Below are 24224 nucleotides of genomic sequence, written 5' to 3'. Positions count from 1 at the left end.
TTCTTTTGTTCCCCCCTAGATTTATTAAGGTATAATTGACAAGTAAAATTGTATATATTTAAAGTGTACAATGTGATGATTTGATGTATATATACATTGTGAAATGATTACCACAAATTATTTAACACATCCTTCACTCACATAGTTACCATTTGTGTGTGTACGTGGTAAGAACACTTAAGATCTACTCTCTTTGCTAATTCTCAGTGTACAATACAGTATTATTAACTATAGTCATTATGCTGTACATTAGATCTCCTGAAGCTTTTCACCTTATAAATGAAAGTTTGTATTCTTTGATCCAACATCTGCTCATTCCACCCCCCTACCCAGATAGCCCCTGGCAACCACCATTCTACTCTCTGCTTCTATCAGTTTGACTTTTTAAAGAAATTCCACATATAACTGCAATCATACAGCATTTGTTTTTCTCTGTCTGGATCGTGTCACTTAGCATAATGTCCTCCAGGTTCACCCATGTTGTCACAAATGGCAGGATTTCCTTCTTTTTATGGCTGAATAATATTCCATTATGTGGAATTTTCTGTATCCATTCATCCATTCATAGACACTTAGGTTGTTTCCATATTTTAGCTATTGTGAACAATGCTGCAATGAACATGGGAGTGCAGATATCTCTTCAAAATACTGATTTCATTTCCTTTAGATATATACCCAGATGTGGGATTGCTGGATCATATGGTAGTTCTATTTTTAATTTTTTCAGGAACCTCCGTACAGTTTTCCATAGTGGCTTCTCCACTTTATATTCCCATCAGCAGTGTACAAGAGTTCTCTTTGCTCCGCATTCTCACCAACACTTGTTATCTTTTGCCATTCTGATACTAGCCATCCTAACAGGTGTGAGGTGATATCTCATTGCGGTTTCGATTTGCATTTCCTTGATGATTAGTGATGTTAATAACTTTTTCATGTGTCTCTTGCCATTTGTATGTCTTCTTTAGAAAAATGTCTATTCAGGCCCTTTGCCCAATTTTTATTGTTCGTATTTTTGCTGTTAAGTTGAATGAGTTTGTTATATATTGTGGAAATTAACCCCTTTTCAGATAAATGGTTGGCAAATATTTTCTCCCATTCCATAGGTTGCCTCTTCACTCTGTCGATTGTTTCCTTTGCTGTGCAGGAAGCTTTTCAGTTTGGTGTAGTCCCACTTGTCTACTTTTGCTTTTGTTGCCTGTGCTTTTGGTGTTATATCCAAAATATCATTGCCAGGGCCCATGTTAAACAGCTATTTCCCTTGTGTTTTCTTCTAGGAGTTTTACAGCTTCAGGTCTTACATTTAAGTCTTTAATCTATTTTGAGTTAGTTTTTGTGAGTAGTCTACGATAGAGGTCTAGTTTCATTTGTTTGCTTGTGAACGTCTAGTTTTCCCAACAACACTTATTGAAAAGACCATCCTTTCCCCATGGTGTGTTCTTGGTGCCCTTGTCAAAGATTAGTTGACTGTACATGTATGGGTTTATTTCTGGGTTCTCTATTCTGTTCTGTATTTATCGCATGCCACAATCACCACAGAATGTTTTCATTCATTCTATAAATACTTACTGAATGTCTGCTATGTGTCAGGCAGTATGTTAGGATTGTAAGTCAGACTACATCCTTGAATTCATGGAGCTTAATATTAGTGGAAGGAGACATACATTAGTGGATACAGACAATTAACTAGATAGTTAGGCTAAAGAGTGATAGGAAATTGCAGAGTGCAGGGGGCTGTATAGGGGTTACCTAACCCAGTATTGGGAGTCAGAAAAGGCATCTGAGGAATAATTAGCCAGACAGAGTGGCGGGAATGAGTCATGATAAGGTAATATAATGTACAGAGACTAGAGATAAAAAGTCAGGGAGACTGGTAGAACTGTATAACAACAAAGAGCTGCTGTTCATTGGGTGTTTACTACATGCCTTGCCCTCTGCCGAATACTTTACATACATTAGTGTCTACATCCTTATACCATGTGTGTAGGGTAGGTATTATTATCCCAATTTCACAGAAAAAGAAATCTTTAAGTTTTTAAGTAATTTGCCCAAGATCACATAGCTTGTAAGTAATTTGCCCAAGATCACATAGCTTGATAACTCCAAGTGCATGATATTAACTGTTATTATATCCCGTGGTTCTGTTTCTTCTGTTTTCTTCACTGGCTCCTCACCCCTCTTCCTCTACTCATCCTTCAGATTTGGCCTTGGCCCTCTGCTTCTCTGGCTGTGTACTTTCTCTTAAAGGATAGAGATAATGTCAGTTATCTCTTCTGGATCATAGAATGGCTTCCAAGTTGGGCACTTCTCAGACCAGATATGCTTTCTTTACATAAGCTTTCCTTGTAGAACATGTGCTCAATTTCCCATAGGAAGTCAGAACTCTTTACATTCCACGGCTTCCTTAATCTGGCTCACCCACTTTGTTTCCCTGTAGTGACTTACACAAAGCCTCCACTATAGCTAGAGTAGCTTATTCTCATCTGTGTGTGTGATGCTCATTTCTCATGTTCTTTCTTATTACCAGGCCTTTGCACATGCTTTTCCTTCTACCTAAAAATCCCCTTTCCCTACTTCACATGGCCATGCCCTATTAATGTTTCAAGTCTCTCCACATAAATTTTACGTGTTATACGAAATCTTCCCCGATTTTCCTCTGTTAAGAGTCCCTCCTCGAAGCCATCATAGCATCCTTTACTTAACACCTATCATACCACAATATTAAAATTACCTGTTTCTTGTCAGCTACCCATCCCCTTACCAGTAGGCTCACTGAGGGCAGTTATGGTCCTAGTTTACCATTGTACCTCAGCACTTACTATAGTGCCTGAATATAGGAGGCACTGAAAAAATCTTCTGTTGGATGAGTGAATGAATAAATGAATGAGTGAATGATGAATTAATTAACCTATTATATGTCCTCCACCTTTCCTTTACTTTACGAGAGTAAAGACATACCCTTTTCTTTATTAAATCCTACCAGTCCCGGGCTTCCCTGGTGGCGCAGTGGTTGAGAGTCCGCCTGCCGATGCAGGGGACACGGGTTCGTGCCCCGGTCCGGGAGGATCCCACGTGCCACGGAGCAGCTGGGCCCGTGAGCCATGGCCACTGAGCCTGTGCGTCCGGAGCCTGTGTTCCGCAATGCGAGAGGCCACAACAGTGAGAGGCCCGGGTACTGCAAAAAAAAAAAAAAAAAAAAATCCTACCAGTCCCTTAAGGGACTAGATTAAATTTTATTTCCTCCATGAATTCATTTCCCATTACTCTAGGGCCCATTTAGTTCTCCTGTCTTTGACTTTCTTTAGCACTTAGTTATAACAGTTTAGCACTAAGTTTAGAATTGTCTTCTTTTATTTTTTTAATTGTTTAGTATGGGTATGTTTTGTCTCATCAATCATAGACTTCTTGAGGGAAGGAGTGGACTATGTTTTATACTTTTTCTTCATGTAGGGTTTGGTATAGTGTAGGGCTCAATGAATACTTGCAGATTTATGGGACTCACCTGTAGTCTAAGAAGCATGAATAAGTTATCATGAAAATCATTTCTAATATCATTAAAAAGATCACTGAAGCCTTGTCTTATCTCACTTTCTGGATGATCTCAATCCCAATGATTGTTGACATTCATTGATTCAGAAAACATTTGAGTTCCTACTTGGTGCAACATAATTTAACACATAATTATACCATATCTATATTATTTACTATTTTTTCATACATGTTACTTTAGCCTACTCAATTTTATTATATTTTCCATAAAGGCAGAGTCACTTTTTGATATTTGATTACATCTGGAGAACTTAACACACATATATATATATATATATATATATATATATACACACATATATAATATATATGTCTAAAGATTTGTTAATGGGCTATCATAAAATGGAATGCCATTGATGTATAGCCTTCAATATGATCTTATTAAAATAGCATTTAATCATATATATTTTATGTAACATTTTACTTCATATAGGAAGGTTATTTTAATTGAAATGTACTTGACATAAAATATGTTGGTTTCAGGTGTGCCTCATAGTGATTCAACATTTGCATATATTATGAAATGATCACAATAGTCTAGTAACCATCTGTCCCATATAAAGTTATTTCAGTATTATTGACCATATCCCATATGCTGTTTAGTACATCCCATTGCTTATTTACTTTATAAATCCCCTTCACTTATTTCACCTATCCACCCTTATGCCCTCCCCTCTGGCAACCATCAGTTTGTTCTGTGTATCCTTGAGTCTGTTTTGTTTTGTTTTTTAGATTCCACGTATAAGTGAGATTATATGATATTTGTCCTTCTCAGTCTGACTTATTTCAGTTAGCATAATAGCCTCTAGATCCATCCACTAGATCCACTTGTTGTCCCAAATAGCAAGATTTCATTTTTTTTAATTATGGCTGAATAATATTCCATTGTATATATACACCACATCTTCTTTATCCATTTGTCTATTGATGGACATTTAGGTTTTTTCCGTATCTTAGCTATTGGGTTAGTGTTTTTGTTTTCTTTAGGTAAATACCCAGATGTGAAATTGCTGGATCATATGACAGTTCTGTTTTTAATTTTTTGAGGAACCTCCGTATTTTTTTCCTTAGAGACTGTACCAATTTATATTCCCACCAGTAGTGCACGAACATTGCTTTTCTCCACATCCTCACCAACACTTGTTATTTTCTGTCTTTTTTATGATAGCCTTTCTAACAGGTGTTAACAGATAATCACATTGTGGTTTTGATTTGCATTTCCTTGATGATTAGTGATGTTGAGCATCTTTTCATGTCTTTTAGTCATCTGTATGTCTATTGACATCCACATTTTTTAATCAGTTTTATTTTTTGATGTTGAGTTGTATCAGTTCTTTATATATTTTGGATATTAACCCCTTATCAGATATATCATTTACAAATATCTTCTCCCATTTGTTAAGCTGCCTTTTCATTTTGTTTATAGTTTCCTTCCCTGTGCAAAAGCTTTTTAGTTTGATGTAAACACACTTGTTTATTTTTGCTTTTGTTTCCCTTGCCTGAGGAGACAGATCCAAAAACGATATTACTAAGGCCAGTGTAAATGAGTATACTGCCTATGTTTCCTTCTAGGAGTTCTTTGATTTCAGGTCTTACATTTAAATCTTTAATCCATTCTGTGTTTATTTTATGAATGGCGTGAGCGTAGTCCAGTTTGATTCTTTTGCATGTAGCTGTCCAGTTTCCCCAACACCATTTATTGAAGAGGCTTTTTCCCATTGTATATTCTTGCCTCCTTTGTTGTAGATTAATGACCATATAAGTGTGGATTTATTTCTGGGCTCTCTAGTCTGTTCCATTGATCAATGTACTATTTTTGTGCCAGTGCCATACTATTTTGATTACAGTAGCTTTGTAGTATAGTCTAAAGTCAGGGAGCATGATATATCCAGCTTTGTTCTCCATTCTCAAGATTTCTTTTGGTTATTCAAGGTCTTTTGCATTTCTAAACAAGTTTTAGAATTATTTCTGCTAGTGCTGTGAAAAATACGGTTGGTATTTTGAAAGGGATTGCATTGAATCTGTAGATTGCCTTGGGGAAAAGGGTCATTTTAACAATATTAATTCTTCCAACTTATGGGCACAGTATATCTTTCCATTTGTTTCAGTAATCTTCAGTTTCTTTCATCAGTGTCTTATAGTTTTCCAGGTATAGGTCTTTCACCCCCTTAGGTCGATTTATTCCCAGGTATTTTATTTTTTTAATGTGATTATAAATGGGAATGTTTTTTTAATTTCTCTTTCTGATAGTTCATTATTAGTGTATAGGAATGCAAAGGATTTCTGTATATTAATTTTGTATCCTGAAACTTACTGAATTCATTTATTACATCTAATAGTTTTTTGGTGGCATCTTGAGGGTTTTCTATATATCGTTTCATGTCATCTACAAACAGTGACAGTTTTACTTCTTTTCCAATTTGAAATCCTTTTATTTGTTTTTCTTGTCTCATTACTGTGGCTAGGACTTCCAGTACTATGTTAAATAAGTGGCAAGGGTGGGTATCCTTGTCTTGGTATTGATCTTAGAGGAATTGCTTTCAGCTTTTCACTGTTGAGTATGATGTTAACTGTGGGTTTGTCATATAGGGCCTCTATTATGTTGAGGTATGTTCCCTCTATGCCCACTTTCTGGAGAGCTTTTATCATAAATGGATGTTGAATTTTGTCATAAAGCTTTATCTGTATCTATTGTGATGATCACATGACTTTTATTCTTCAATTTGTTACTGTGGTGTATCAAATTGATTGATTTGCAGATATTGAACCATCCATGCATCCCTGGGTTAAATCCCACTTGATCATGGCGTATAATCTTTTTAAAGTGTTGTTGAGCTAGATTTGCTGGTATTTTGTTGAGGACTTTTGCATCTATGTTCAGCAGTGATATTGGCCTGTTGATGCCAATATCAACAGAAGGGGTGTGTGTGTGTGTGTGTGGTGTCTTTGGTTTCAGCATCAATCTGATGCTGGCCTCACAGAATGAGTTCAGAAGCATTCCTTCCCCCTCAATATTTTGGAATAGTTTGAAAAGGATCAGCATTAACTCTTCTTTAAATGTTTGGTAGAATTAACCTGTGAAGTTGTCTGATCCTTAACTTTTATTTGTCGGGAGTTTTTTGATTACTGCTTCAATTTCATGACTCGTAATGTCTGTTCATATTTTCTACTTCTTGATTCAGTTTTGGAAGATTGTACATTTCTAAAAATTATCCATTTCCTCTTGGTTGTCCATTTTATTGGTGTATAATTATTCATAATAATCTTTTACAATCCTTGGTGTTTCTGTGGTGTCAGTTGTAATTTTTCCATTTTCATTTCTGATTTTATTTATTTGGGCTGTATTTCTTTTTTTTATGAGTCTGACTCATTTAAAAAATTTATCAATTTTTTATCTTTTAAAAAGTTTATCAATTTTTTATCTTTTAAAAGGAGCAGCTCTTAGTGTCATTAATGTTTTCTATTTTTTTAGCTTCTAATTCATCTATTTATGCTCTAATCTTATGATTTCTTTCCTTCTGCTAAGTGTGGGTTTTGTTTATTCTTCTTTTTCTAGTTTCTTTAGGTGCAAGGTTAGATTGTTTGAGATTTTTTATTGTTTCCTGAGGTAGGCTGATATCACTATAAACTTCTCTCTTGGAACTGCTTTTGCTTCATTCCTATAGATTTCAAATTGTGTTTCCATTTTCATTTGTCTCCAGATATTTGTATTTTCTCTTTATTTCTTCAGTGACCAATTTGTTGTTTAACAGCATGTTTTGTTTTGTTTTGTTTTGTTTTTACAATTTTCCATTTAGTTATTTCTAGTCTTATAGTACTGTAGTCGAAAAAGATGCTTGATATAATTTCAATTTTCTTAAATGTATTGAGACTTGTTTCCGGCCTAGCATGTGATCTATTCTAGAGAATTTTCCATGTGCACTTGAAAAGAACGTGTATTCTGCTGGTTTGGGATGAAATGTTTTGTATGTATCTATTAATTCTAACTGCTCTAGTGTGTCATTTATGGGCAGTATTTCCTTATTGATTTTCTATCTGGATGATGAGTCCACTGATTTAAGTAGGTTGTTATAGTCCCCTACTATTATTGTATTACTTTCACTTTCTCCTTTTATGTTTGTTAATATTTGCTTATGTATTTAGGTGCTCCCATGTTGGGTGCATATATATTTACAATTGTTATATCTTTTTCTTGAATTGATCCCTTTGTCATTATGCTATGTCCTTCTTTAGCTCGTTATAGTCTTTGTTTTAAAGTCTATTTTGTCTGATAGTATTGCTACTCCAACTTTCTTTTCATTTCCATTTGCATAGAATACCTTTTTCCATCCCCTCACTTTCAGTCTGTGTGTGTCTTTAGATCTACGTGTGTCTCTTGTAGGCAGCATATATATGGATCTTGTTTTTTAATCTGTTCAGCCACTCTGTGTCTTTTGATTAGAGTGTTTGGGCCACTTATATTTAAAGTAATTATTAATAAGTATGTGCTTACTGCCATCTTGTTCATTGTTTTCATAGTTCTTTTTTGTTCTTCTTCTTTTGCTTTTTTCCTTGTGATTTGATGACTATGTTTATGATGATTTCTTAAGTTCAGATGCATTTTGACAACTCTACATTTTTACTCCCCACTCACGTTTAATGTTTTTGAGGTCATGTTTTATATCTCTTTGTTTTGTGTATTCCTTAACTACTTATTATAGATATAGATGATTTTAATACTTTTGTCTTTTAACCTTCTACTAGCTTTACATATGTAAAGCTGTACATCTTTACATATAGATGATTTTAATACTTTTGTCTTTTAACCTTCTACTAGCTTTACTACCTCCTGTATGTTTGCCTTTACCAATGACGGTTTTTCCTTTCCTAATTTTCATATTTCTAGTAGTGACCTTTTCTTTTCTGTTTAAGGAAGTCCCTGTAACATTTCCTGTAAATCTGGTTTAGTGGTGCTGAACACTTATAGCTTTTGCTAAAAGCTTTGTCTCTCCTTCAAATCTTAATAATAGCCTTACTGGGTAGAGTATTCTTGGTTGTAGCCTTTTCCCTTTCATCACTTTAAATATATCATGCCATCCTCTGATGGACTGCAAAGTTTCTGCTGAAAAGTAGGCAGACAGTCTTTCGGAGTTCCCTTGTATGTAACTAGTTGCTTTCTCTTACTGCTTTTAAGATTCTCTTTACCTTAATTTTTTTCCATTTTAATTATAATGTGTCTTGGTGAAGGCCTCTTTGGGTTCATCTTATTTGGGACTCTCTATGCTTCCTGGACCTAGATGTCTGTTTCCTTCCCCAGGTTAGGGAGATTTACAGCTATTATTTCCTCCAGTAAGTTCTCTGCTCCTTTCCCTCTCCCTTCTCCTTCTGCGACCCCTATAATGTGAATATTAGTATCCTTGATGTTGTCCCAAAGGTATCTTAAACTGTCCTCATTTTTTAAAATTATTTTTTCTTTTTTCTGTTCAGGTTGGGTGATTTCCACTACTGTCTTCCAGTTCACTGGCCCATTCCTCTCTATCATCTAATCTCCTATTGATCCCTTCTAGTGTATTTTTTCAGTTATTGTATTCTTCAGCTCTTTTTGGTTCTTCTTTGTATTTTCTAACTCTTTGTTAAACTTATCACTGTGTTCATCCATTCTTCTCCTGAGCTCATTGAGCATCTTTAAAATCATTGCCTTGAACTCTTTATTGGGTAGATTGCTTATCTCCCTTCACCTACCTCTTCTACATATGGAATATATATCTCTCTCACCTCATTTTGCCTAATTTTCTGTTTTTATTTCTTCATAGTAGGTAGGTTGATTATGATTCCTGATTTTGGAGAAGTGGCCTTATGTAGGAGATGTCCTATGGGGCCCAGCAGAACACTCCCCTCCATTCACCAGAGTTGTGTGCTCTTGGGATGCCTCATATGTGGGCTGCATGAACCCTTCTCTTATGGCATGGCTAACTACTGTGGGCACACTGGTTGGCAGGGCTGGGCCCTTGCAAGGGTGGCTGCCAGGCTTTGCCTCATGTGGTGAATGCTGGCCCACAGGTGGGTGGGGTTGGGCCCCAGCATAGCTGACCATGGGGCCTGTGGGGCCTGAGGCTGGTTCCAGACCTCTGATAGGTGGGGCCATGTCCTGGCACAGCTGGATGTGCAGCCCATGAAGTCCTGGGACTGGTGCCATCCAGCTGGTGGGCAGGTAACCCCTGGCACTAAGAGGCTAGAGGGAGGTCTCCAAAATGGCACTTGCCAGTGCTGGTGTCCATGTGGTAGAACGAGCTCCCAAGAATGGCTGCCACCTGTATCATCATCCCCAGGGGAGTCCTAGCTGCCTCCTGCCTCTCCAGGAGGCTTTCCAAGATTAGCAAGTTTATCTGATCCCGGATCCTTTCAAACTCTGCCTCTGTGCTGAGACTTGGAGCATGAGAAATTTTGTGTGTTTTCTTGAAGAGCAGAGTCTCTGTTCCCTAGTAGCCCTCTGGCTTAACATAAGTCCTGCTGGTGTTCAAAGCCAGACATCCTAGGGGCTCATCTTCCTGGTACAGGACCCCCAGTCTGGGGAGCCTGATGTGGGGCTCAGATCCCTTGCTCCTTGGGGAGGACTTCTGCAATTATGATATTCTTCCAGTTTGAAAGTTGCTGATCCAGGAATGTGGGTCCTGACCATACCGTGTCTCCACCCCTTCTACCCGTCTCGTTGTGGTTCTTTCTTTATAACTTTAGTCATGGAAAATCTTCTCTGCTAGTCTTCAGGTTGTTCTCATAGGTAGTTGCTCTATAAGTAGTTGTAATTTTGGTGTGCCCCTGGGACAAGGTGAGTTCAGGGTCTTCCTACTATGCCATCTTGAACACATTCCCCTCATAGGAAGTTGACTTTATAATTGCTCTCCATTTTTTATATATGAAGATTTGGAATTGACTTTGATAATTGAAATAGTCAAGCCACTGCCCAAAGAGAAAAATCTTGTGTCTATTGAATAATAAAAAAGAATTCAATATGACTCTTGGCTCTTTAAGCCTTTATAATCTATTGTCACCTATTTAGCACTTATCTGTTTAAAGATTTAATAAAGAAAACTCATATCTGCTATATGTTAAAATCCCATAATTAGATAATTTGCTCTGAAATAACTAAAATTAATAAGTAAACATACAATTAAATAATTTGTGCTGAAACTTTACCTCACGCAATAAGAAACAATATTTACATCATTATTTTTAGATCTTCTAAAATATGTAGTATTTGTATAATATTAAAATAACAATTATTTTTTCCTTCCTAGACAAGTGGAATTACTGATATAAAGGTAGATCATTTCTGAATAACTAGAGCTTTGAGAACTTTTCTGCTTAATTAATTGTGAAACTCCCTGATTATTTACACTTAGGGGAAGAAAAGGTTGAAAAATGACACCCACCCAGTGGTAGGACCTACCCAGGTAGGACCAGCAGCCCTGCACTCAGTTCTTACCTATTGCATACCTGGGGCTGTGACCACCCCCATTTTCCTCTGGAGAATTTACTGTTGGTACTATCCACCTGGTATGTAAGTTTTCCTCCGGTCTCAGTGAGACACTTAGAATAGGAACAGTACTAGCAAGAGGTTTTCTGTGCAAAAACTTGACTGTATGGAGAAAAGTGAGGGGTTTATCTTTATTCTGCTCCTGGATAAATTATGAAGAATCAATTTTATCATGATAGATTTTTGTGATTCCATATTTATTTAGACCTATATTTGTATTTGTTAAATTTTCTTTTATTTAATGAAGGTATAATCCAGTTAGATTTAATCAGAACTCAGAATTTATGGTAATTTTTAAGACTAATTTGCCTTTCACTATCCATAAAGTTTGCTAAACAAAATAACAGCATAAAAAATTAGTACCCTCATAAGCATCTAAAACATCCATTTATGTACTAAAAATTAATATAGTAACCTTAAATTAACATGATTAAAGCCAGTCCTTCTGTAGAAGTACTTTGTTAGCCTAATTACTATTGTAGAATACACATGAATTTCAGAGAAAAAGTGCACATACGAAGCACTATCATTCAGACAGTTCAGCAACTCAACTGGCCTCGAGCCAGTGAGTTCAAGTAAACAGGCACCAGCAGGTTTTTCCATTTCAAGAAAAAAAGTCGAAAGAAAAAAACTATGAAACCCTAAAATTTGGGAGGAAAAAAACAAGAAATTGAGATAATGGGCCTGTAAAAGAACTGATCAGCAGTACAGAGGTAAAGTTTAATCAATGCATGATAACCATCTAGTGGAGGATATATTTCTGAAATCCCTAGAAAAGTATTTAGGAAAAAAATAAAATGAGAGAGCCCCAAAATGTTGTCCAGGAAACTGGAAAACGCTTTTAAATACAAATCGTGTAAACACAGTACCTGTGTAATTCTTTCAGGTCATGCTCACAACACATTTAATTTTGGTGCATTTAGAAAATTCTGGGTTTTTAAAAAAATCATTACGATCATTCTTAATTACTTTAAACCAACACTGGGCCAAAGAGTCACAGATGAAATCTAATTATATAGAAAATTTTTGAATAAAATTGTAACAGAGCAGCAGACCATCAAGAATTATATATTTTGACTAGTAGATGTCTTTTTAGGAGTAAAATTTTGAATCTTTTCCAAGATCTTTTTCAAACAGATCTGTGCATATGAGTATTCTCCTTATGAGTACAAATTTTATAAGATCTGCCTCCTTTATGTTTATCACAAATCTCTAACTTTAGAATAAACAATCCTTTCTCTTTTAAAGCAGATTATAGATTACTCTTTTATATGCACCAGTGTATCTCAAATGAGCAAAGTTGAGATATACTAAAGGCAAGGGCCTAACAAGCAGAGAAATACCTTGAATGACTCTTCTTTCCCAAAGGGCATCTTGGTCAATAGACATATAAGTATATAACCCTTGCTGTACTGTTTTGAGGACACTTGATCTCCTGGAGCACTTTTTTTTTTCATTCAAAAGTAAGATCTTTCTAAAATTCATAAACTTCTATAATACATTAGGCAGTAAACAAAAATTTTAATAAACAGACTTTGCCTGTGAAGCAAAAAATAAAACAAATAGGTAAACATTTTAAATGCCTAATATATATTTCTAATACTTATCAATGTTGATACTAATATGATAGTATATGAATGATTTTAAATGTGCAATTAGTCAAAAATTTTTGAATGACTTTATGGCATGGCAGCCCATATGAAATGGCACTCAAAGCCTTAAATTTAGAAACTTATAAATGAAAGTTCTAAGCCATAATCAACTATAGTCTTATGAGCTTTGAAACATAGACATTTGTAGCTTCAAAAGATATTTTACTCATGTTATGCTTTTTGTGCTAAAATATTATCCTTCTGAAAGCAGAGAGCTATTGTTTAATCAGCAACTACATGATTCATGGGTATTCGAATCATAACACTGTAAAGGACTACATGGGGTCATTTAAAGCATTTTAATGAGTTTTCATGTGAGTATATATCCTGTTTTTTAAAATTTTGTGAGAAAAAAGTTTAGGGCTTCCCTGGTGGCGCAGTGGTTGAGAGTCCGCCTGCCGATGCAGGGGACATGGGTTCGTGTCCCGGTCCGGGAAGATCCCACGTGCCGCGGAGCGGCTGGGCCCGTGAGCCATGGCCGCTGAGCCTGCGCGTCCGGAGCCTGTTGCTCCGCAACGGGAGAGGCCACAACAGTGAGAGGCCCGCGTACCGCAAAAAAAAAAAAAAAAGTTTAGACTCTCCCTAAGAAACTTCTTACAGCATTTAATTAAAACAGCATCAGGAATCTTTCTTCTTGCTCTAAACCTCTCATTTTGTGATTTAAATATGCTGCTTATTCTTTTATGAAGACATTAAAATTGGGTTGCCCGTACTAGAGAGTAAAACTTTATCATGTAGCTACATTGCTCAAAACTGTGTGGTATTGGCACGCTCTCAACCAGGATCTAATGATCTTGGTATAGAATGGTCCAGAATCATATCCCAGTCTACATGGATTTAGTATATAATTTGTTGCATCACCCAACGGTGGGGAATTGATGTGTGATTTTCTATAATGACACGTATTGTTTTAATCAGAAAAAATCTCTTAAAATTGAAAGCTGTGTTAATTCTGGTTCCATGATTAATCAGCACTAGAAGGCGTACCCTATAAACACAAGAACTCCTTTATCTAGCCAATTTCTTCTAGGTGCAGCGAACGGTAATGCATGGAGTGAGCCTTTTCTGTACTGGAGCGTGGGCAGTAGTGTGTGCACCCCTTTTACTGCGATGTGTTCAGTGGCAGCTGTCCCTGAGTGCCTGTGTTGTGAGAAGGCGGGGGTGAGAAGAGGCATTTAGGAGGCACACAGGAGTAGAGCGACATCACTTGACTCAAATTAAAGGGTCTTTCCAACGTGTGTCCAAACGCACAGAAAACATGCGTCACTTGTAAGTAACAATTTTTTCAATGATAGTTTATTTTATTCTCTAGAGTGTGGACTTCACTAACAGGGAACATGCAAGGCATACATCTATTAACAAACTGGAATATGAGAATGAAAGGCTCCGAAATGATCTTGCAAAACTTCATGCCATTGGAAAATCAGCATGGGCTAACCAAAATACCTACAAAGAAACAGGAAGGTATGCCTATCAGAGCCAAAAAAATAAGGGAAAAAATGAAGATTGGTATGCTGACACCATTACATAAGGACATAAACGTACAGACATTTAAGTGACATTTATTTTTAAACAATTCAAATTATAATTTTATATACTTTCTCTTCAGCTGTTTAACATTTATTTTATGGTGATAATTCAATAGTCTAGATATACCGTTTTTTATATGAAATTCTGTGTTGCCAATAGCTTTCAAAGTATAACAGTGAAATGGGTAGAATGTTAAAATGAGTTTTCGTCACTTCACACCCTTCTTAGAACCTGATGTGGCATACAAAATATACAAATAAGTAATCTTATTTTTTACGTCAAAATATAGGAAGATAGCATGTCTGACTTAACTTCAAATATATATACACTTTATATTGACACTCCGGCAGTGGTGAAAAACTGTGGTCATTTCATAGGAAAGAATCTATGAATGTGTAAGAGAGGTCTTTTCTGTGTGAAAAGAAGAGTGTGGAAAATCAATATCTGTTGCCCTCGTTATCCCCAGGCTCTTTAAAATGTCTTAGTTCAGGGCTTCCCTGGTGGCGCAGTGGTTGACAGTCTGCTTGCCGATGCAGGGGACGCGGGTTCGTGTCCCGGTCCGGGAAGATCCCACATGCCGCGGAGCGGGCTGGGCCCGTGAGCCATGGCCACTGAGCCTGCGCGTCTGGAGCCTGTGCTCCGCAACGGGAGAGGCCACAACAGTGAGAGGCCCGCGTACCGCAAAAAAAAAAAAAAAAGTCTTAGTTCAAAATTTAAGTAAATACATCAGCCATAAAATTGGCTAATTTCTTCAACTTTAGTAAAGTATTTATGGAGTCAGAACTGTCTCTGGAGTTCTTTCACCATTTTCCCATACTTGGAAAATGCTCAGCAAGACAAACAAGTTTCTTTTCTACAGGATTTCTCAAAGCCATTAATATTGCTAATTACATTGTGAGTTTCCAGGAACAGGTATGATGTGCAACATTCCCCAAACTTATTTGATTTATTAACATTCCATGGTGCTTAGAAACGGCAAATTAATAAGTCCAGACCCAACTTCAATACAACTTTTGCTTTGAAGCTCATAATACTTAGCATGAAAACTTTACATATTGTTTTCATAAAATATAATTAATATTTGCAACTTTGGGAAATTCACTTAACCTTTGTTTTCCCATCTGACAAATACAGATAATAGTTATAGGGGTTTTCTGAGGATTATAGGAGAAAACATATTTCCATGTAAAATATATAGTCCCCTAAATGTTAGCCATTATCATTGATGTTATTATTACCAACAAAATTGTTAGTATTTATAATAATGTTAATACTGCTCCAACAACTCACAGTACCTAAAAAGTATATTATTTTGGTGGATAAACAAATGGCCGAATCTGACATTTCCTCAAAAGATAGTCCTGTTGGGGAGGAGTGATGCCAGGCTCATCTTTGTAACTAAGCGGTCCAGTTCTACAGGTAGATAAATCCATAAATCCAGGGGCCGTACTAAAAATGTCTGCTCAGCATTCTTGCGGATGTAGTACAGCTCTCTCCCACTTTCACCGCCCCAGCCCTGTATGTATTAGAGGGATATATTCTAAACTGATGTAAGAAACAGAAAGCATTCAGAAGTGCTAAAGTAATAACTCCTCTTCAGGTGGTTAGGGAAGGGAATGAGGGAAGATTGGCTGCTACCCAAAACAAGCACTGTGCGTGGGGTGCTGTGATGGGGTGGGAGCAGCAGCACAAAAGCAGTGTGGGGAGGATGAAAGCGGGCACTGCGCCACCAGGGCCCGGTTCTCTGGTGAGCGTGCCCACGTTGACCGGCCAGTATAACTGAAAATCTGTCCAAAGGGGCCTAATCTTGATTTGAGGGTAAGAATGTATTTTCTAATATAGAATGAACGCTTTACAAAGTGCTTCCCTACACTATGGATTCATTTCTCCATGGGTCAACTCACCACCCCATCTGTATAGTTTCTCATTGTAGGAGAAAGCAGGCCCCTGTGTTACAAAGGATCTTCCAGTGTATCTTAGTCACTGGTCTGTGTTGAGTGCCCATTAGATGCACAACACTGTTTCCTATTCTTGCTTGTTGGGAATAACTTTGAAAGCCTTGGATGAAGGTACTAGGTGTTGTTATTTAAACAAAAAGACAGCTACTCTGCTTTTTACTATTTTTAAAGAGTGTTTTTATTGTTTGGATTGCTCCCTTTTCTCTTTGCCAGGCAGTAGGGAATGTGTTAAACATGCCTAACGAAAACAAGACAGTAGGGGACACAGAGAGCAGCATAAGAGGTAAAATGCTCAGCAGGAGACTCTTAATAAGCAGTTTGGGTGACTATTCCTGCTGCAAAGCCTTGTGTCCTGCCAGTCTGATTTGTTGAAAGTTTCATTAAATTTGTTTTAATGGCTTGTCTGATTTCAGTGTTCTCCAGTGACCTGATTTTTTTTTAAAAGAAACAGCACTTCAAATGTTCTGAATAAATTATTACCATGTAAAACCCACTATGGGGAAAGAGTTGTTGAGAGGCAAGGACACTGTGAACTCACCAGTGGAGAACTGTAAAGCACATATCTATTAATTTTAGCAAGTGAAAAAGGCAATGTGCTTTCCTTCCCTCACAGCACGGCTCAGTGAAGTCAAATAGTGAAAGCTGTGTGTATTGATTAGGCAGAAAATAATTTTAAAAACTACATAGTCATATTTACATATCAATGGTGAATACAATAAGGTCATATTAAGCTATTTTAGAAAGGAAAAAGCTTTTAGGTAAAGGTATATAAAGATAACATTCCACAAAATTTTTAAGTCTGTAGTCTAATTTTTAGCCACTTCTTGCTTTTACCTGAGGAAGATTTGTATACTGTATTATTAAAATAATCTTTTATCCACTTGGAGGTGACTCAGTTTTTGTTGTTGTTTTTCACTCCTGTTAGAAGTGATAAGAAAATTTTCATGCTCATCCACTTAAAATGTGAAGCATTTTAGGATATTCCAGAGGATTTACTTTCCAATAAGAAAGTTATTCAGCACTTTAAAAAAAATTAATGAATGAGATGAAATTGAATTTGGTGAGGATGTATTAAATGTTTTAAAAGTTTTTTAAATTAGAGTTTTGAAGTTTAAGGATCATTTACATTCTCACTTAGAGTAGTGGTATCCAGAGCTATTAATATACAACTAATTTTAATGGCAAATCAGTTTTATAATAAATGGAGCTTTATCTCTATATATGATTCATACTTAAAACTGAATATACAGCTTTAAAAACTATATCCTGTACTGGAAAGATTTTGGTAATCACAAGCAAATCTAGTCAATAAATTAAAAGTTTGTAATACTAAAAAACCACAAAGTCAGGTTTGTCTTAATCACTCTACAGGATCCCTTGTCAAGGAATGAATAGCTGGTTAGAAGCAAAAAAAGTAAGTTGAGTAAGTTTTGGCACCATGGTATTGCTTAATCAGGAGAAAAACACAGCAGGCGAAAGAGTTCTAGGCCAGGAAATAATGAGTAGTTCATAGAATAAGGGAGCGTTATGTGGAGTGTTAGAAGGCAAGGCTGGAAGCAGGTAAATTAGCATAGTTTGTGCAGGGATCCTGTTCCATGCTGAGGACATTATGCGACAGCCCAAGGAGGGTTATAAAATTAATGGAGGGCCAGGATTGGATGTACAGTCGGACAACTCTGTAAACTGTGCAGAGTTGACTGAGGTCTCAAGCTGACTCCCGTTGGATAGAGTTCTGCTCCCCAACAAAGCAGCCAGGTCCTGCACTCCTGGCAAAGTAGGCAGAGGCCTTAGAATGGGGCCTGTGGAAAAGCTAATTGAACAGACCGGCTTGTGAGAGTGTATTAAAAGCCTTCTGAAATAATTTTTAAGATAGCTTTTAAATTGATATTCTTAGCGTGTTTTTGCAAGGTGGTTTTATGAAGTATTTGAATAGCTGTATTCTAGAAGAACAGCTTAGATATAAAGATGAGTTAAAGCAAAAGTACTTTACTTCATAATGTAGTCTTTCCTTTCAATTTCTACATTTTATTGATCTTACAATAAAGAGAATGTTCATACATAAATTTTAGTAGTTAAGACCGTAAAATTGTATCTATACATCCAAAGCCAAATGGATAATTGAGATAATTATTTAGATAATTTAAGACAAGTAATACTTTCCCTGAATTCTCTGTATAATTGAGATTATAGAGAGACGTATATTTCTTGAACCACTTCTATAATTATCTTATTTTTTCCCCACTGTGCTTTGAAGTATAGATGGTAGCCTCACTCAAAGGTTCAGCTGAAGAGTCTATGCAGATGTACTAGGCAATTGTTGTAATTCTATTTGAATTGTGGGATGTTTCATTTTATTGTGCACATCATAAACCATGTTATTTCAGTTTAATTTGCTGTTCTGTTTCCATGGTAATTATGGTTTGGAAGAACGAATTTTAAAAAAAGATCTATTTCAAGATAAGTAAAAATGTAAAGCATGTTGTGTTTGTTTTTATGTACCAATTTACAGATGCCTCACTTACCTTTTACTGCTATTTGTATGCATAGCTTTGAAAATGTTTGCATAATAAAAAACAAGTTTATATAGATAGTCTTTGGATAAGAACAGAGGAAAAGAATGTAACTTTTTTGAATGGTGTGAAGTTAAAATATGAAGACTTTGAAAATGGTTAATCAATACCTGTGGAGAATTTGAATTATTAGTAAAAATAAATAATTTTAAATTCAAGGGGTTTTTATGTTTTCATGGTCTTTGATGATTTTGATTAAATTTAAACCCCATTTTCATGAATTAAGGTTCAGAAAAAATATTTATCAAGCTCCAAACAGCCCCTACTGTTAGGACCTTTTTGTGTAAAATTTTAGGGTAAGTTGGTTTGTTTCTTTGTTTCATTATTCATTTGTTTAGTCAGCATACCAAAATTTAAAATCTCACTGGTATTTTGTTCAGTCTCATCTTCTACCCCATATCTTAGCACAAACAGCAAATTCTATACTGCACCTTTCATCAAATTGTGGAGTTCAATTCTCATAACCTTTTTTTATAAATGAAAAAATTAAGGTCACAGAAAGATATAGTCACCTGCTCAAGATCGTACAACTAAGGGTGGAGGAGTTCAGGAGATGATGTAAATTGAAAACATGCTATAAATTATTAAGCTCCTTAGAAATTAGAATTATTATTATACAGAGATGTATTAGCATCAAAAAAAAAAAAGGAATAACTCTGCTAAGAAAGCCAGTGAGCTTAAGTGAAATAGAAAATTAAAAAAAAAAGAGTACCTATTTATAACTGTCAAGGGCAGCCGTGTTAACTGTTTTGAAATTTTTCTCAAACTGTTTTAATATTATTTAATTAAATGGCCAAGAGATAAAACAGTAAAACACAGAAAGGGAAAAAACGTAGCCAATAAGAATGGCAGAATATTTTTTAACAATTATAAAAGTTTTCTGCTTCATTATTAATTGTTCTAAGTCTTTTAAGTGGAATAGAAATTATCAGCAAAATTATTTTCCAAGAAATACCCAGATAACAAGCACAAACGTTTTGTTGTGTTTTCCTCACAGTTAGATATCAGAGATATTTAAATCCTTAGCCCCATAAATAAGCAGGTGTCCTTGGGAGCAATAACGACAACCAGTCCTTCTCTTTTAGATTTAGCCACGATCGTGAGCCAAACAAAAGTGCAACACCTTCGTTGCCACCTTCGCCATTTCAAACCAAAGAAATGACAAGTCCTTTGGTTAGTGACGATGAAGTATTCCCAGTGGTGAGTTGCTGATTATTGGTTATTGTTTTTTCCTTTATAGGGTGATTACTCTTACACTGATACTGATATACTGATGTGTACATAGTGGTTAAAAAAAAAACATTGCTCCTTGAATAGGACTCCAAGATGGGTCTTGTGAATCATCTGGCCATGACTACCTATAGAAGGAAAGGATCCATAATGTTTCATGAAGTATTTCACTTCTAGAAAAGGCCAGAATTACTGGTGACTCTTTTTTTAAAAAAATGCAAGTCACCTCTGCACATTCTAAGACCCCTCAAAGATCTGTATATTTTAAAGAGCTACAAGTGATTTTTTGTGCCTGTTTTTTTAAAAAAAAAAAAAAAAAACTTTTGTTGACTCTGACATACATACAGAAACATGTGCAAATCAGAACTGGACAGCTTGATGAATTATTGAAAAGGGAACACAGCAGTGTAACTACCACCCAAGTAATAAAAAGAGCATTAGTTGTACTCCAGAGGCTCCCTTCTGTGCCCTTCCAGTCACTCTGATTCGCTCTCAAGATAACCACTGTCTTGACATTTAGCATCGTAAATTAGCTGTGGCCATTTGTAAATTTTATATAAATGGTATTACACTATATGTGTTCTTTTGTATAGCTTCCCTTGCTCAACAGTGTTTCAACATTGTTTGATGAGAGTCATCATCCATATTGTTGGCTGTAGTTTATCCCTTTTTGTTTCTCTATAGTATTACATTGTATATAAATACTATATATAATGATAGTGTTATATAATGATGCTGATACAATTTATCCATTCTACTATTGACAGATATTTGAATTATTGCTGTTTGGGGCAATTACAAATACTGCTTCTAAAAACATTCTTGCAAGTGTCCTTTGGTGCACATGTGTACATATTTCCATTGGATCTATATCTAAGAGTGGAATTGCTAGGTTATAGAATATGCATAAGGTCAGCTTTAGCAGGTACTGTCAAGCTGTTTTCCTAACTGTTTGAGTCAGTTCATATCCCTACAAGTAGTGCGTGAGTATTCTCCTTTTCTATATTCTAACAGTTGGTGTTATTGGTCTTAATTTTAACTTTTATGGTCAGTGTGTAGCAACATCTTATTGTGATTTTAATTCTTGTTTCCTGGTGACTAATGAGGTGAGCACCTTTTCATAAATTTATTGGCTATTTTGATATCCTCCTTTGTAAAGTATCTGTTTGATTTTCTTGCCTAATTTTCTATTGGATTCTCTTTATTCTTCTTGATTTATAGGAGCTCTTGGTATATTCTAGATATAAGCCCTTTGTTGAGTATATGTATTGCAAGTATCTTCTCCCACTCTTGCTTGCCTCTTCCCTTAATGGAATGTTTTGATAACCAGAAGTTCCTAGTTTTAATACATTTGTACTTATGAATCTTTTCCTTTATGCTTCATATTTTTGGTGTCCTATTTAAAGCTTTTGCCTGTCCCAAAGTTATAAAAGATATTATCCTATGTTATCTTCTGGAAGCTTTGATTCTTTATTTTTTAAAGTGTACACCTGGAATTAATTTTTTGCATGTAGTGCAAGGTATGACCTCAGTCCCTTTTCCCATGGAAATATTCAATTGAATTTATACATGTTTTCCAGTTCTGTAGATTCTTTGAATTTTCTATATTCAGAATCAAAATAATGATAGTTAGACTTCCTACTTTCAAATCTTTATACCTTTCTTTTCTTCTTCTTGCCTTATTGTACACTAGGACCTCTAGTAAATGTTCAGTAGTAAAAGTGGTATTGCCAGCATCTTTCTCTTATTTTCCATTGCAAAGGGAAAGCATTCAATATGTCATCATTGTACATAATATTTGCTATATATATTTTGTAGGTTCCTTTTAAAAGATTAAGAAGGTTCCTTTTATTCCTAGGTTGCTAAATTTGTTTTCACGAGTTGATATTGAATTTATCAAATGCTTTTTCCACTGCTATTGAAATGACCATATAATTTCTCCTTTGCTCTGTTAATGTGGTGTTTTTTTCTTGACGTTAGATTGTTAACCCAACTTTGAATTCTTAGAATAAACACACTTGATTACTGGCTTTGGTCTGTTCATATTGGTTTAGAATTTTTGCTTTATGTTCATGAGAAAAATTAGTCTGTAATGTTTCTTTGTTGTCTTTGTCAAGCATTGGTATCATATTTTGTCGACCTCATAAAACAGGTGGGAAGGGTTTTAAATTTCATATTCCTTTGTTCTTCGTTTTCCCTGACTCTCTGTGTTGGTTTCTCTGCATAAGATAAAGAGCCACCTCTCCCAGCCTTGACCTCTCCCAGGCTTGAGGAAGTGGCCTCATGTAGGTTAATTTCAGTTTTATTATTTTTCTGTTCTTGGATTTTCATTTGATTTTTCTTTTTAGTTTCCAGTTCTTTGCTGAAATTTTCTACCTTGTGATTTGATTTACTGAACATAATCACATATTTTTAAAAGATATGTAGGTTTTTCACCTCAGAAACTAGTAGTACTCTTAGCAGTTACCTTTGCTTATATTCAAAGTGTATTATGTAATTTTTCAGTGCCTCTCCATGATATACCACTATTAGATACAAATTATAAAAACAAACAATAACAAAAAAAACCAGAAAATGTTTAAACTGGTTAGGCATCCCATGAGTACTTTTTTGCTTTTCTGGAATCTATCACCTTCTTTGGGAGAGACTGGTAGTAAGATTTAAGCTATTGTGGAAGAAGACGACGTAAATCCATTAACTTTGGATGTTTTAGAGATCTCTATAGCCCTGAAATGCTCTTTTGTTTCATCTCAACATAAAATGCCAAAATTATTTGAACAGAATAAAATTCCATAACAATAAAGTAAAGTAAATAAATTTCCTCATTTAAGCTAAGGGAACATCTAAGGGGACTTAGCAAATTTTGATCAACAAAACTTTGATCTTTAAGTACTCCAAAGTAAGCACATACTCCAGTCCAGCAAGAAAAAAAAAGGGATAAACTGCTAAATCCTTCATTGTTCTAATATCAGATGATTTTAGGATGATTTGTCTCTGCTCAAATATCACCTCATCAGAAACACCTGCACAGCTACCCTACAGTAGCACCTCCCTTGTAGACTCCCTGTCCCCTCATCCTATTTTTTGTTTTTCCATAGCACTTTACCATAAGATATTTTGTTTGTTTGCCTCCCTCTTCTAGAACTTAAGCTGCATTAAAGTAGGATTTTTTTTTTCTATTTTTGTTTACTGTTTTAACCCCAACACCTAAAACAGTGCCTGGCACTAGCAGGCACAAAAAGCATTCAAGAGTATTGTATAACTTAACACGGGGTTTCTTTCCACCTCTAAAATTCTACACTATTCCTTTGAGGAGTTCATAACTACAGAGTCAACCAGGAAAGAAAATTCTCTACTGTTGTAGGTCTGGGCACAGGGAACTTAAGATGTGATGGTGGCCCTAGAATTTCCTGAAAGACATAGCCCAACCCACCGTTCTGGGTCCAGTGATTTCCATCCACTGCTGCATTTTTACTTCTACACCAATACTGTTCCTACTCAGACCACCAGTGACATCCTAGTTGTTAATTAAATACACAGTTTAAAGAACTCATCTTCCTTAACGCTTTTCTCTTGATACTCTTATGTTCTCTGACTTCTAAGATGCTGTTCTCCACTGATTCCCCTACTGCCTTTCTGGTTACTCTTTCCCAGTCTGCTTCCAAGCTTCTCCCTCCTATACCTGTCCCTTAAATACTAGAGTTCATCATTCACTCAGTCACTGATAAAATAAACATGTATTAAGCACTCACTGTATGGCAGGTTCTGTTCTAAACACATCTTTGATGAGACAGACAAGTCTATAGACTGGTGAAAAATGAGGAGAACTCCATCAATGGGTGAATGGATAAACAAAGAGTGGTATGTATACATGGTGCGATACTAGTCAGTCACAAAAAGGAGTAAAGTACTGATATATGCTATAATGTGGATGAACCTGGATAATATTATGCTACGTGAAGGAAGCCAGACACAAAAGGTCATATATTATATGATTCCATTTATACAAAATGCCCAGAATAGGTAAATACATAGAAACAGAATGAAGGTTGGTGGTTACCAGGAGTAAAGGGGGAGGGAGGATTAGGGAGCAGTGGCTTAATGGCTATAGAGTTTCCTTTTGGGATGATGAAAATATTTTGGAACTAGATAGAGGTGTGGTTTTAGTACATTGTGAATGTGCTAAATCCACTGAATTGTTCATTTTGAAATGGTTAATCTTATT

At 35.8% G+C, this 24224-nt stretch overlaps 1 protein-coding gene across 5 annotated transcripts in view; it reads left to right on the top strand.

The window, feature by feature from the left end:
• Positions 1–24224, top strand: part of DEUP1 (deuterosome assembly protein 1) — a 105731-nt gene that overhangs the window by 69591 nt on the left and 11916 nt on the right. For 4 of the 5 annotated variants that reach the window (XM_029206989.1, XM_029206992.1, XM_029206990.1 and 1 more), the window contains 2 exons: positions 14024–14175; positions 19855–19969. The exons of the other annotated variant lie outside the window; for it this stretch is intronic. In XM_029206989.1, the coding sequence (XP_029062822.1) occupies positions 14024–14175; positions 19855–19969 (267 nt within the window). The remainder of the gene's footprint in view (positions 1–14023; positions 14176–19854; positions 19970–24224) is intronic. 5 annotated transcript variants of the gene reach the window in all.

Source organism: Monodon monoceros, unplaced genomic scaffold, assembly GCF_005190385.1.
Source record: "Monodon monoceros isolate NGI ecotype Baffin Bay Population unplaced genomic scaffold, NGI_Narwhal_1 Super_Scaffold_7, whole genome shotgun sequence".
Lineage (NCBI taxonomy): Eukaryota > Metazoa > Chordata > Mammalia > Artiodactyla > Monodontidae > Monodon > Monodon monoceros.
Note: the sequence above shows the minus strand (reverse complement) of the source record. Positions and strands in the feature narration are given on the sequence as shown.